The 14,979-nt window shown below is 47.4% G+C and overlaps 1 protein-coding gene across 1 annotated transcript in view; it reads left to right on the top strand.

The window, feature by feature from the left end:
- LOC119977294 (neuronal PAS domain-containing protein 2-like) overlaps positions 1–14,979 on the top strand; it is a 241,839-nt gene that overhangs the window by 172,414 nt on the left and 54,446 nt on the right. Inside the window, 3 exon segments of the mRNA XM_038818048.1 lie at positions 708–893; positions 4,860–4,957; positions 14,296–14,388. Of these exon segments, the coding sequence (XP_038673976.1) occupies positions 708–893; positions 4,860–4,957; positions 14,296–14,388 (377 nt within the window).

Raw genomic sequence — 14,979 nt, 5'->3', positions numbered from 1 at the left:
CCCTCAATGTTCTCCGACTCTGAGTTAGAGCCAGTTCCATGGGAATTGACTGGACAATTACCCAGGAAATCCCAGACAGAAATATCTTAGTCAACTCCTGACTAATTACAAAATGAATCCCCGAACAGGTGCCGGAATGTGGCGACTAGGGGCTTTTCACAGTAACTTAATTTGAAGCCTACTTGTGACAATAAGCGATTTTCATTTAATTGCGCCTCTTACTGATTTAATCTTGACCACCTGGCCACCCCTTGAACCCCGAGCACCACCCTGACCCTTCCTAACTATCTCCAACGCCCTGACTGCCCCTCACAATCTTAGCGGACCAGCCACTAACTCACTCAACTGCTCCCCAACCACCTACTGCCTCACCTACATGTCACCGTACCCACCTGCCACCGTACCCACCTGCCACCTCACCCAACTGCCATGCTACTCACCTGCCACCCTACCCATCTGTCATCCTACCCACTTACCACCTCACCCACATGCCACCTCAGCCATCTACCCGCCGTCCTAACCACTGATCTCACCCAACCTTCCCAATTCCCTACTCACTTCACCAATCTACCCACTGTACCATCCTACCCATTCACTCATTCATCCACTCACCCATTCACTAACATTCACACTGGGCATTTAAACTGATCATACGACAGCAAGTGCTCTAAAACGAAGACGTGTCTTGTCTTCCCCAAATGCTGCAGCACCACGATGGAGTTCCCCAAATGATGCTGTAGTCCGCATTTCTGGGAAAGCTGGGCTCAGAAGACCTGGCAAGAAATGTGGAACAGCGTTGAGGCATGAAAACATTCGAGCGGAGCGGAAATTCAACCATGATTGCCGCTCCGCTGAAGATCGGGGTCAATATACGAGAGGAATTGAACATAAAAGTAAGGATGCTATGCTTCAGTTATACAGGACATTGGTGAGACCATATCTTAACTAAAGTGTGTAGTTTTGGTCTCCTTTGTTAAGGAAGGATGCAAATGCATTTACATAGATAGAATTTACAGTGCAGAAGGAGGCCATTCGGCCCATCGAGTCTGCACCGGCTCTTGGAAAGAGCACCCTACCCAAGGTCAACACCTCCACCCTATCCCCACAACCCATTAACCCCACCCAACACTAAGGGCAATTTAGCATGTCCAATCCACCTAACCTGCACATCTTTGGACTGTGGGAGGAAACCAGAGCACCCGGAGGAAACCCACGCACACACGGGGAGGATGTGCAGACTCCGCACAGACAGTGACCCAAGCCGGAATCGAACCTGGGACCCTGGAGCTGTGAAGCAATTGGGCTATCCACAAAGCTACCGTGCTGCAGTTCAGAGGTTTACTAGGTTAATATCAGGAATGAACAGGTTGTCTTATGAGGATAGATTGGACAGATTGGGCTTGTTTCCCCTGGATTTTTGAAGAGTGAGGGGCGACTTGATTCAAGTATGTTCTATATAATATCATGAATGCTTTTGTGGAAAGGATGTTTCCTCTTATGGGTGAGTCCAGAACTAGGGGGCACTGTTTTGTAATTAGGGGTAGTCCTTTTAGGACAGAGTTGAGGAAAAATGTTTTCTCTCAGAGGGTTGAGTGACTTTGGAAGTCTGCCTCAGAAGGCAACGGAATATTTGTAAGGCAGAGGTAGATATATTCATGTAAGGCAAGGGAATCAAAGGTTATTGGGGGTAGTTGTGAATGTGGAATTCAAAACATAAACAGATTAGCCATGATCTTAATGAATACGGAGCAGGTGCATGGGCCAAATTGTTTGCTTCAGCTCCTATTTCATATGTTCATGTATATAGTCAACAAATTAATCTGGTTAAAAGTAAAATACTGTGGATGCTTGAAATCTTGACAGTGATCAGAAACAGAAAGTGCTGGATCGGCTGGATCGGCTATCTAGTAAAGAAGGAGGCATATGACATGCATAGGCAGCTGGGATCACGTAGATCCCTTGAAGAGTATAGAGGTTTTTGGAGTAGAGTTAAGAGAGAAATCAGAAGGGCAAAAAAGGGACATGAGATTGCTTTGGCAGATAAGAAGAATCCAAAGAGCTTCTGCAAATACATAAAAGGAAAAAGAGTAATGAGAGAGAGGAAAGCATCTTAAGGATCCACAAGGTCATCTTTGTGCAAATCCACAAGAGATGAATGAGATCCGAAATGAATATTTCTCATCAGTATTTACTGTTGAGAAAGGCGTGGGTGGTAGGGAACTTGGGGAACTAAATTAGCACGGTAGCACAGTGGTTAGCATAGTTGCTTCACAGCTCCAGGGGTCCCAGGTTCGATTCCCGGCTTGGATTACTGTCTGTGCGAAGTTTACACGTTCTCCCCGTATCTGCGTGGGTTTCCTCCAGGTGCTCTGGTTTCCTCCCACAGTCCAAAGATGTGTTATGCTAAATTGCCCTTAGTGTCCAAAAAAGGTTAGGTGGGGTTATGGGGATAGGGTGGATGTGTGGGAATAGGGTGGCGGTATGGGCTTAGGTAGGGTACTCTTTCCAAGTGGAGACTCGATGGGCCAAATTAATGAAAAAATGAAAAATGCTTATTGTCACGAGTAGGCTTCAATTAAGTTACTGTGAAAAGCCCCTAGTCACCACATTCCGGGGCCTGCCTCCTTCTGCACTGTAACTTCTATGAAATAGTGATGTCTTGAGGAGTGTACATATTACAGAGAAGGAGGTGCTGGAAGTCTTAAAGTGCATCAAGGTAGATGAATCCCTGGGACCTGATGAAATGTATCCCAGGACGTTGTGGGAGGCTAAGGAGGAAATTGCAGGTCCACTAGCAGAGATATTTGAATCATTGACAGCCACAGGTGAGGTGCCTGAAGATTGGAGGGTAGCAAATGTTGTGCCTTTTTTAAGCAGGGCCGCAGGAAAAAGCCCGGGAACTACAGACCAGTGAGCCTAATGTCAGTGGTTAATAAGTTGTTAGAAGGTATTCTGAGAGACAGGATCTGCAGGCATTTAGAGAGGCAAGGACTGATTAGGGACAGTCAGCATGGCTTTGTGAGTGGAAAATCATGTCTCACAAATTTGATTGAGTTTTTTGACGGGGTAACCAAGAAGGTAGATGAGGGCAGTGCAGTAGATGTTGTCTACATGGACTTTAGCAAGGCCTTTGACGAGGTACCGCATGGTAGGTTGTTGTACAAGGTTATATCTCACAGGATCCAAGGTGAGGTAGCCAATTGGATACAAAAGTGGCTTGACGACAGAAGGTGGTTGTAGAGAGTTTTTCAAACTGGAGGCCTGTGACCAGCGTTTTGCCTCAGGGATCAGTGCTGGGTCCACTGTTATTTGTTATTTATATTAATGATTTGGATGAGAATTTAGGAGGTATGGTTAATAAGTTTGCAGATGACACCAAGATTGTTAGCATAGTGGACAGTGAAGAAGGTTATCTGGGATTGCAACGGATCTTGATCAATTGGGCCAGTGGGCTGATGAATGGCAGATAGAGTTTAATTTAGATAAATGTGAGGTGATGCATTTTGGTAGATCGAATGGGGCCGGACCTACTCAGTTAATGGTCGGGAGTTGGAGAGAGTTATAGAACAAAGAGATCTAGGAGTACAGGTTCATAGCTCCTTGAAAGTGGAGTCACAGGTGAAAAAGGCATTCAGCATGCTTGATTTCATTGGCCAGAGCACTGAATACAGGATTTGGGATGTCTTGTTGAAGTCGTACAAAACATTAGTAAGGCCACGCTTGGAATACTATGTACAGTTCTGGTCACCCTATTATAGAAAGGATATTATTAAACTAGAAAGAGTGCAGAAAAGATTTACTAGGATGCTACCGGGACTTGATGGTTTGAGTTATAAAGAGAGGGTGAATACACTGGAACTATTTTCCCTGGAGCGCAGGACGCTTAAGGGTGAACTTATAGAGGTCTATAAAATAATGAGGGGCATAGATAAGGTAGATTGGTCAACATCTTTTCCCAAAGGTCGGGGAGTCTAAAACTAGAGGGCATAGGTTTAAGGTGAGAGGGAAGAGATACAAAAGGGTCCAGAAGGGCAATTGTTTCACACAGAGAATGGTGAGTGTCTGGAACAAGCTGCCAGAGGCAGTAGTAGAGGCAGGTCCAATTTTGTCTTTTAAAAAGCATTTAGACAGTTATATGGCAAAGCTGGGTATAGAGAGATATGGGCCAAATGAGGGCAATTGGAAGTAGCTTAGTGGTAAAAACTGGGCAGCATGGACAAGTTGGGCCAAAGGGCCTGTTTTCCTGCTGTAAACTTCTCTGACTCTATCTGTGGAGACAGAAACAGAGTTAACGTTTTGAGTTCTGTAGAAAGGTCACATGGAATTTAAGCGTTAACTGTGTTTCTTTCTCCATTGATGCTGCCAGACCTTATAGATAGATAGATAGAATTTACAGTGCAGAAGGAGGCCATTCGGCCCATCGAGTCTGCACCGGCGCTTGGAAAGAGCACCCTACCCAAGGTCCACACTTCCACCCTATCCCCATAACCCAGTAACCCCACCCAGCACCAAGGGCAATTTTGGACACTAAGGGCAATTTATCATGCCCAATACACCTAACCTGCACATCTTTGGACTGTGGGAGGAAACCGGAGCAGCCGGAGCAGCCGGAGGAAACCCACGCACACACGGGGAGGATATGCAGACTCCGCACAGACAGTGACCCAAGCCAAAATCGAACCTGGGACCCTGGAGCTGTGAAGCAATTGTGCTAACCACAATGCTACCGTGCTGCCCAAACCTGTTGAGTTTATCAGCATTTTCTGTTTTATTGATCTGGTTATTCCTATTTTGAAATTGTAGGTGTGTTTTGTGACCATAATCTATCATTTAAACCTTGTGACTATTTTTTTCCACAGCTACACAAAGTAAACTACTCTCAGAGACAAATTCTCCATCCTTGCAGACAAAACAACAAGATATAGGAACTCAGCAACACCCGTCCACCAATAACCAGGTGGGAATTTGCCATAGTTTAGTCACAGAGCATGCTAATGAATTACAATTAGAAAATATTTTGCTGAATGTGTGGCCAAAAAGTTGTGGGTGCTACCAAAGACCCGTAATGCTTTTATTGGACACAAGAGTGTTTCCAGAATTGCCATGTATTTTAGGGGACTTTGGATTGAACATACTTCAGCCAGGTCTAACATTGTCCCGATACTCCTTTGTAGTGTATAGCCTGTTAAGAAACTCTCTCTCTTACTGCCACTTCCCCCACCGCCCCCCCACCTCCAACACTCTGTTTATCTCTTTCTCTGCCTGTCTGTCCCTCCCCTTCTCTCTGTCTCTCTCTCTCTCTCTCTCTCTCGCCATTGAGCACTGTCATGGCTCATGACACCTATCGGGAGGCCACAGACCAACGCAGAGACCTGCTACAATAATGCCCAAGCAGCAACCAGGGGCGTGTCAAGCGGTGCTCCGGCATCCTGAAGACGTGGTTCAGGTGTCTACTTTTTTAGCGGCCCTCCAGTGTGACGCTGAAAGGGCCGCCTGCATTGTGTCGGCCTGCTGCATCCTCCACAACGTTGGGCAGCAGAGTGGCAAGGTGCTGGTGGAGGAGGATGAACGCCAGGTCACGGAGGATGTGGGGGAGGGCGCGTAAGGGCAGGACATGGAGCCCAATCAGGCACATGAGACCACACGACTTATGCGCTAGCGCTAATGCGAAAGTGACAGTCTGATTGCCTCCAAGTTCACCGACTGGGTTGGGGGGGGGAAATCTGGTCAGGGGCACGGACACCACATCTCACCCCTGCCTGCAACCCCATCCAAGATACATTCCTGCCACACTACGGGGGTGTGAGCGCTGGGTTGGCAGTAACAGCGGAACAGATGGAATGAAGGATGATGATAATGTGCTCTGCAATGAGTTCTGGTGCCCCACATTGTTTGACAATGTCTGACTCCTGCCCATGGTAGAACCTTCTACCATCCGCCTGGGTGATGCCTGTATATGATCTGGCCATTCCATTACACTGCGCCATCGGATCCCTGGGGTGGCGGTATTGGGAATGTTGTGTACTGTGATTTTGTCTTGCAATGATTCTACAGAACTGCTGGTGACTTAACCAGAATGATGATTTATTGATGTAGACGTGGTACGGTAACGATCAGAATGCTATACAGGCCAAGTTATCATAGAGTCACATTAAACTCTTATGGAACTACCATTATGTGCGACTGTCCTCATGTCCGCCTTACAACCTACTACTGGTAGCCGGATGTCACATGACTGATGTCTGATGCCACCTGCTGGTGGGAGGTCGCACTGCTGGATACATGTAATATCTACAGGCATATCACCACATCCCCATTCCTTTGGAGATCTTTGATGTTTATAAATGAACATAGAACATAGAACGATACAGCGCAGTACAGGCCCTTCGGCCCTCGATGTATGATTAATATCTTTATACATTTGGTTTATTTATAAACAAATTTAACCAGTGTGTCCATAGACATGATATGCCTGCTCAGTGTATGTCCCTTGCGCACAGCTTATTGTGCCTCCCTCACAGTATCGCCCCTTTGATCACTTGGGCTGCTGCCAGCCTTTTTGAAGATTACTTTGCATGCCTCTTGCTTCGTATCCTTTTGACGCAATGTTTTTCAAGGCAAGTATCCTTGTTGGCCACATTTGCATTACCAGCTATTTCTTTTCTAATTTCTTCACATGACGCTGTTTGCTGCTTCATTGTGTGTTCTCTGTTTCTGGCTTGTCAGCCACAACATCGACATTTCTTTTGTTTTAGCTCTCCCACTCTTCTTCTCTTCCTCATTTTGTTTTAATGATCATTTGGCAAGTGCATCTCTTTTTGCATTTATGTTTGGCAACTCCTGTCTTAGTGCTGGTCTGCACTCTACATAGAAGTGTGCGGATCTTTAGTTGGGCCTCTAGCACCAGCATGCTTCCGACGGATTGTGTAGCCACGCCCAAGTCTGTGCCCTCAACTGAAGGTTGAAGAGCCTTGCCCTCTGGTGCCAGGTGAAAGTCACATCTACATCATCAGGTGCTGACCCTTCTTAGCTTGTTGGAACATCTATTGATGGCTCCTCATTACTGGAGATTACGAAACAAACGTTCTCTGGCCCTGATGATCCAGGTGATGGGTTATTCTGGTCTTGTGCCAGTATGTATGTGTGATCCATCGAACTACATAGAGATATGGTCATCAGCTCATCTTCCGGTGTAGTAGCCTCAAGCATGATGGAGTCGACTACCGGAACCATTTCAGAGGGCTGAGACGGTTCATCATGCGCCTCTGGAACTAGCTCCTTCACATTTGGTTTTATGTCTACTGCTATCACTTCATGACTCCCTCGAAAACATTGTACTAGCACTCTATCATTGCCCTCCAAGCTACCATTGTCTTCATCATGTTCATATTCTTCATATATGTCCTCATAGTCCTCATCATCAGATTAACATCATCATACTCATCATCACTATTGTCATGCTTGTCATCACTATTGTCATGCTCGTCATACTCATCATCACTATTATCGTAGTCATCAGTGTTATCGTATTCATCATCATCATCTTCCATGAAGTATAAAACTGCTCGTGGAAGTATGTGTTCATGTAGGAATTGAATCACTTTTAAATTGCAGCAAATCTTGCTGAAGAGCTTCCATCTAACACTCCATGTTCCAGAACCTCTGGAGGAGTGAAGAAATCGAAGAAAGAGTTTTCCGTACAGTTTTTATGACTGCGTTATGAGCAGACCGAGGGCCATGCGACTGTTTCAGTCTAATGGTTTTCATTGTGAAATGTTTTGCATTCTTCCAGCCAATGTGGCAGCCTGTGTACCCCGTAATTGTAAATATGAAGAAGCCTGCCCCATCAGGCTGTGAGTCCATCTGGTATGTTTTTATGAGCACTTCATTCGTGAAGTACTGATTCGATTCAAACTTGAATTCCAGAGTGAAGCTCATTGGCTGTCCGAGATCCGAACAGTCTATTGTTACGTCCTGTAGATGCTTTGAAATGGGCTCATCATGCTCCTGTATCATCTGGCTGAGCCTGTCCTCATTGCCAAAGACCGATAACCAGAACTCTGCCGTATTTTGGATTCTCTATTTCAATCTCTGGTTGATCTTCCTCCACTTTCACTGTCGCTCGTATCTCATTGGATAATTGCGCCATTGTATCAGTTGCGATTCGCTGTACCGTTTTGTTGGCTCACCGACCAGGACAAACAATCACTCCACTAGGTTCAGGGTCTGACATGCATCCGCCCCTAGGATAGACTCAGGTTTCGTGTCCACAATGGAGAATGGTACAACGGGTCTTCCGTTGTGTACCCATGCTTCGAGTTAACATTCCCCCAGTGACTCAAACTCATTCCCATGTTGTCGACCAGCATCCTTTCGGCGACACTCGCAGGCCATGCAGATCACCCAGACTTAGGAGGTTGGCATTCGCTCCGGTGTCGAGTTTGCATTTTATCAGTGTGTCGTTTAACATCACTGGGATGGTCCATCTGCTTTTAACGGTATCGGCTGGGTACGCAGTTGGACTCCTCCAACTGCTGGATGCTCGCCAATAGCCCCTAATGTAGTCCCTGGCTCTGAGACTGCATCTCCACAATCGATGGGACTGTCCGTTCCAGAAGTCTGAAACCTGGGGTCGGCCCACCCTCTGACCATCCGCCACTCGGTTGTTCCTACCTCCACCTAATGTACTGGAGTAGCCATGTGGTGCGTACCAGAGGGTGTCCCAGGAGCTTCTTCATCAAAGTGCCCAACTGAGGTGAGTGTTTCTAGGATGGCAGTCGGTGTCGGAGACATCAGTGATGGAAAATCAGTGTCATCCTCGGACTCAAGATCAGGGGTGTCCTTTGCTTGGATTAAGGGCTCCCCTCTGTGCTGTTGTCTTCATTGCTGGTTGGCACACAAGGGGGGTGGGGGGTCTAAGGCTGTGGCACTGACTGGGGGCGGGGGTCACCAGATGGATCCGCCCCCTCACCAGCAGGTTCTGCACCACACCAAGACAAGATGCATGATTAGATCATGAGCTGGGAGGAGTGGGGTGGCGGGGCTGAGAGTGGGGGTGAGGGTGATGTGGGGGTGAGGATGGTGTGGATCTGGTGTTAGGGGGTGGCGACAGATGTCTGACAGGGAACCACAACTAAGCGAGGTCTCATTTCCTCACCGAGGCCGACCTCCACCCCGACAACTTCTCCTTCTTCTGCCCGCCAACTATGTCTGGGGCCCTCTGCTCAGCCATGGTGAGTGGACGCAGAACCAGCGGTCCCCCTCCAGTTTTTCCCACTCCCGGTGATTATGAGCGGCCTTTTCCTGGGGAGGGGAGCGTGAAACAGAAAACTGTTGGGTGTAGGTAGCTTGTGGCCACAGTGGCCAGGGCACCCAGCCATGGCGGCCGGTATAAGTGCTGGCATGTGGTGCAGGGTGGGGGTTCGACCACTCTCCTGGTTGGGTGGGGGGGGGGGGGGGCGCCAGGTGCACAGTGCTACCAACTCACCCTGGCCGTCCTGAGGATGTTGTGCAGTTTTTTACGGCACTGCAGGCCGGTCGAGATGGTGTTGCTCATGGCGCTGACTGCTTCTGCCACCTGCGCCCAGCCACAGCGAACAGCAGCGGCTTTCAGCCACCTTCCCGGGCCAGGGTACTGGGTGGCCTGCCTCTCCTCCACCAGGTCCAGGAGGGTCTTGAGCTCGGCATCTATGAACCGTGGTGCCGCGTGTCTTGCTGCCATCTTGTTGGCTGGGATGGTATGTGTGGGGAGTGTAATGTGTATATGTGGCGTCAGCTTGTCAGCCTCTTGAGTGTCAATCACAAACACGGCAAATCCCACACAGTTTCTCATTGGAATCGATTGTGTTCCACATGGCGCAGGTGCTAGCCCCTTAACAGTCACTAAATAGGTCCAGGTGCGCCTTCAGTTTTGCTGTCGTGGAAGTCCACGAATCCTGCCCCGACGTCAACACTTTGTCTCAGGAACGGAGAATCCATCTGGTGGATTTTGAAGAAAGTGAGGCCCTGGAATGGCACAACTGCTCAGAGGAAGATCCGGATGTGGACTAGAAGGAGAAAGAGAAGGAAGATGCTGAATACAGAGGTGCTCCAACTGCACAGGGAAGTGTCCATGCCAGAGCAGGACTCGAGGGTCTCCTCAGGATGTCATCAATATCAGGGACCATCCGATACAGGCACTTTTCAGCTGGGCCCAAGAGGACAACACGGACAATAACGGATGCACATCTGTCTAGAGATTTCACGGCCCACCTTTGAGGCCCCTTGCTTCTCTTCACATGCCGTCCCTCTTTTTAGTCTTGCTATTAAAGAATGTAAGCTCTGGCGCAGTGGGTTAACCCTGCTGCCTCACGCGCCGAGATCCCAGGTTCGAACCCAGCTCTGGGTCACTGCCCGTGTGAAGTTTTCACGTTCTCTGTGTTTGCGTGGGTTTCGCTCCCACAACCCAAAGATGTGCAGGGTAGGTGGATTGGCCACGCTAAATTGCAGTGCGGGTTCAATTCCCGTATCGGCGTCCCTGAACAGGCGCCAGAATGTGGCGACTGGGGGCTTTTCACAATAACTTCATTTGTAGCCTACTTGTGACAATAAGCGATTTTCATTTCATTTCATTTTCATTTTTTCAATTGGAAAAAATTAATTGGATACTCTGAAAAAAGAATGGAAGCTCACACGTGTGGCATCTTGTGTCAATACTTGCTTAGTGTTCATAGAATCATGGAGTTTTATAGCACAGACTGTGGCCTTTCAACCCATCGTGTCTATGCCTGCCATCAAACACCTATCTGGGTTTTTTGCTGCAAAGAGAAAAGGTAGGGAGGTGCCGACACTCTGGATTCTTGTAAAACACAATGAGAAGTTTATTAAGGGTGTTGCTTAATACAATCAAAGCCTGTGTTAACACTCTGCTGATGTCACTACACGTCACATCACATGTATTCCCAGATATATAACACCCCTCCCTGTTTACTTCATTGGTGCACCAACAACAATTAACATTTAAACAACAGTTCCCCTGATATATTATTTTGATACATAAATACAATTCAATAAGACAATCTCTGGTGGACACCTATTCCTTTACGGCAGAATTTAGCATTCCTGAACTCAGCTATTTGCGACCTCAGAAGTGTTCTCATTCCTTTCTGCAGATGGTACTTTTTGAGTAGTTATTTCAGTATCTGTCACTATGGCATTGAAATGTCCCCAGAAACAGAATCTGAACTTGTCATTGTTCCAAAATATAGCTCTCTGGATCTTCTAAAGTTGGAACTCCTTGAGAAGTTTCTGCAAACTCACTTTGTGCAGCAAGTAACTGATAAACATGACGCTGCCAAACTCATTCATCATCCGTCTACGGTGTCTGATATTGAACATGTCGTTGCTAGGATCACAGCTGGTACCCATTTCTCAATGGTGGTGTAACTCCTAGCTAGCACTCTGTCTTCCTGGTTGAATACTCGTCTTTCAGAGATTTTCTCCCTCCGAGCAATTTATGCTTGCTGTTGTTGTTTGACAATCTCTGAAGTATCAGGTGGAGTTAACAAATCAAACTCTGTTTGTAGTTTCCTCTTGAACAACATCATTGTCGGTGAAGTTTGCTTGGTAGCATATACAGTGTTCTGATAAGTGTTCGAAATGTGTTTATTCTTCTTGCAAAAGTCCACTGGTCCTTCGATGCTTTGATAGAATGTTTTAATGATTGCACAAAACGTTCAGCCAATCTATTCATTGCTGGATGATATTGAGCTGACTTGATATGACGTATACTGTTCCCAAACTCTTCAAGTGGTCTCCAAACTCTTCAAAGTAAACTGAGTATCATTATCACTGACAATCTGCTCCAGTTTTCCAAATCTTAAATTATTTTGGGCAGGATTCTCTGTTCTGGAGAGTAAGGGCGGGATTCTCCGGCTGCGCTTTCCCTGCAACCAGAAATTCCCACCCAAGGTCAATGGACCTTTACATGGCCCGCATCCCACCCATGGTAATCTTGCGGCGGGCGTCAGAAGAATCCAGCCCTAAGTGTTGCCACCAGGATTGAATTGCGTGTTATTCACATTCCCATTGGGAGTATTATTCACTGAGCAGGTCAGGCACTCTGCTGGTGAGAATGCAGAGCAATTCCCGGCCCAGTGGGCGTTTTAACTCCTGGGGCCAGAATTAGCACTAAAGAACCTGTTAGATGGAGCTGTTTTTAAATGTTCCACTTACCACACACTCACCGGAGCCACGAAGGTGGCTCAGAGAAGACCTGCCCCTCGAGGTCAGGAGTCCAAGGTGCACCCACAGTTCCATGCCAGTGAGGAGGGGAGAGACACCCTCTTCCGCGGGGTGGGCTGCAGACTGAAGCCTGCCCTCCTGAACACCACCTGGGAGGTGGAGGCAGAGGCAGTCACTGCTGCCAGTCCCACTAGAAGGAGATAGCTGATGTTCTGAAGAGGTAGGGGTCACTGGTGAGGCCTCTGCCCTGAGAGTGGCAGGGAACCAGGGAGGGCTCCAAAGGCCACGATGCAGGTGTTCTCTGACTGGGGAGAGCTCTGCTGAACATCTGTTTCCTTTGCAGTGAGGCAGTGCTTCTGAGATGTGCCAACACCTGGTGGGCCCTGATTGAGATTAGCCACACCTATCCTCTTGGTGATACAGTTGGGGTATGGGGGTGTCCACAGGGGTGGCCTGGGTGAGCTCCTAGATGGTCAGAGATCTTCTGAGCATTCAGCTGTATGAGCACCAGGAGCCTGAAAGTACCACACCCAGTGGTGTAAGGTCCTGTCCCACTGAAATTACAAACATTCAGAATGCACTGACCTACTCTGGTAAACTTTGTTGAAGAACCCGCTGACTGTAGTTGCTTGGAGCCTGCAGTGAAAGTGTCTCCGGAGGCCACAGTGCGGTGCAACAGCAGAAAGCAGGTTGATTTAAAGGACTCAGGGAAGCTGAAAGTAAGTGTTCAGATTATTGGGTGAGATTTAGCTGGTTGGGGGAGAGGGGGGTTCAGGCTTGGAGTGGGGAGTCAGGTTCAAGTGGGCATCAGGTTGGGGGGGTCGTGTTGGGATGGGGACTTCCGGGAGGTTGGAGGGTGGTCAAGTTGGGGTGGGTGGGTTGTGATGGGGGGGTTGAATCGTTGATTGGGGGGGGGGGGGGGGGGCGGTTCTGGTCAGATCAGTGAGGGGTCAGGTTGATTGCAGAGAGTTGAAGTTAGACGGGGCTTCATTTCTTCTAACACTTTCAGAATAACTATTGATGTAAAACTGGCAGAACCATTCAAATTTAAATCACTTTGTCCAATGGTCCCCAGCCCAGCGCAATTATCCAGGGGAAGTTGGCATTTCTGGGCAATTGCCGGGCAAACTCTTACCCGGGAACCTCCGAGTGGGGCTCCCCAGTACATCTTTGGGGTAACCCACCAAATGCGACGCTGGGCAGCCTGGAAGCTGCGGGCAATATATGTGTTTGAATGTGACAGTCAAGCTTCTGGAGGAGCAAAGCAACTTGAGCTGAATCTTGCAGATTTCTGCATTTAGCCACATGTGCAGATGCCCGAAGTTGCTGTCTAGTTCACTCCCTGATCAGCAAGTACTGGCAGCCTCACCATTATTCTTGCCATAAAATATTCAGCATTGCAAATTGCCAGATAAATACAAGTCTTTTTTCATGAAAAATTCACATTTTTCTTGTGTATCTTGGCCCGAGTTGTGAAGGCATTTTTTCTCCTGATTTCACTCCCCTGCTTTTATGGCTCTTGACATTTACATGATCAATGGTACCATATATTTACATGATGTGAAATAAAAATGGTAGCAATTTCAGAATAATGAGATTGTAAATCTAGACAGTTATTGTTTTAAAACTGTTCATCTTTTATTGCCTGTATTTCATTCCTCTCATAAAAGAAATCTTACATTTATTTTGTCAATTACAGTAGCACAGTGGTTAGTACTGTTGCTTCACAGCGGCAGGGTCCCAGGTTCGATTCCTGCTTGAGTCACTGTCTGTGCAGAGTCCGCACGTTCTCCCCGTGTCTGTGTGGGTTTCTTCCGGGTGCTCCAGTTTCCTCTCACAAGTCCTGAAAGACGTGCTGTTAGGTGAATTATACATTCTGAATTCTTCCTCTGTGTACCCGAACAGGCGCCATAGTGTGATGATTAGGGGATGTTCACAGTAACTTCATTGCAGTGTTAATGTAAGCCTACTTGTGTCAATAATAAAGTTTGCTTTGGTCCATTTCAGTTATTTCTTGTTTAATTGTGAAAGACAAAATTATTTTTCAACCTGGACTGTTCTTTTTCTTTGCAGTCTTCTTTAATATCAGAGCCATCTATTGATCCACTTTCGCAAGGGCTGTTACCCCAAGCTACCATGGTCAACCAGTCTGCATCAATGGCACAGGTTAGAAAACAAATACACTTTTTTTACTTGCTTCAACATATTGTCTTTAATTTCCATAACATTTTGTTTGTAATCTTCAGCTTGTGACTCCCGAAGCACTGTACCTATGCCCAGCTGTACAGGGCTGTGTCTGTCCTCCATTCTCCAGGAGAAACTGTTCCCAATCGCCTCTGCCTCTCTTACCTCCGCCTGATGTTCTCATCATCTGGTGCCAGCCACCCAATCTATTTTCATGTGGGGATCCACCAAGGTGACTATCTAAGCTGGTGCAGGGTGCATTTGAAACTTGTGACAGTGCTTGGTCTGCGGACTCTTCTGGCAGCACTTGCCCCAGTTAAAGCACAGAAATCTGTCCTCCCCCCCTCCCCCCATGTCAGAAGCTGTAGGAGACTCGAGAAGAAATCATGAGAACTTGCGTTGGAGAATAGAAGCTTCTTCAGTGCTTTACCAAAGCAGCTGAGTCTTTGGTATGCTGTTGGACAGGGTGGAATGCACTGGACTCCTTTAATCTATGCATTGCATTATTTCTTCAGTGGGGATGTTCATCGTGCCTTCTCCGACTGACTCATGGTTAGCCACTCTGGCAATTTC

This window comes from Scyliorhinus canicula, chromosome 14, assembly GCF_902713615.1.
Source record: "Scyliorhinus canicula chromosome 14, sScyCan1.1, whole genome shotgun sequence".
Taxonomy (NCBI): Eukaryota; Metazoa; Chordata; class Chondrichthyes; order Carcharhiniformes; family Scyliorhinidae; genus Scyliorhinus; species Scyliorhinus canicula.
Note: the sequence above shows the minus strand (reverse complement) of the source record. Positions and strands in the feature narration are given on the sequence as shown.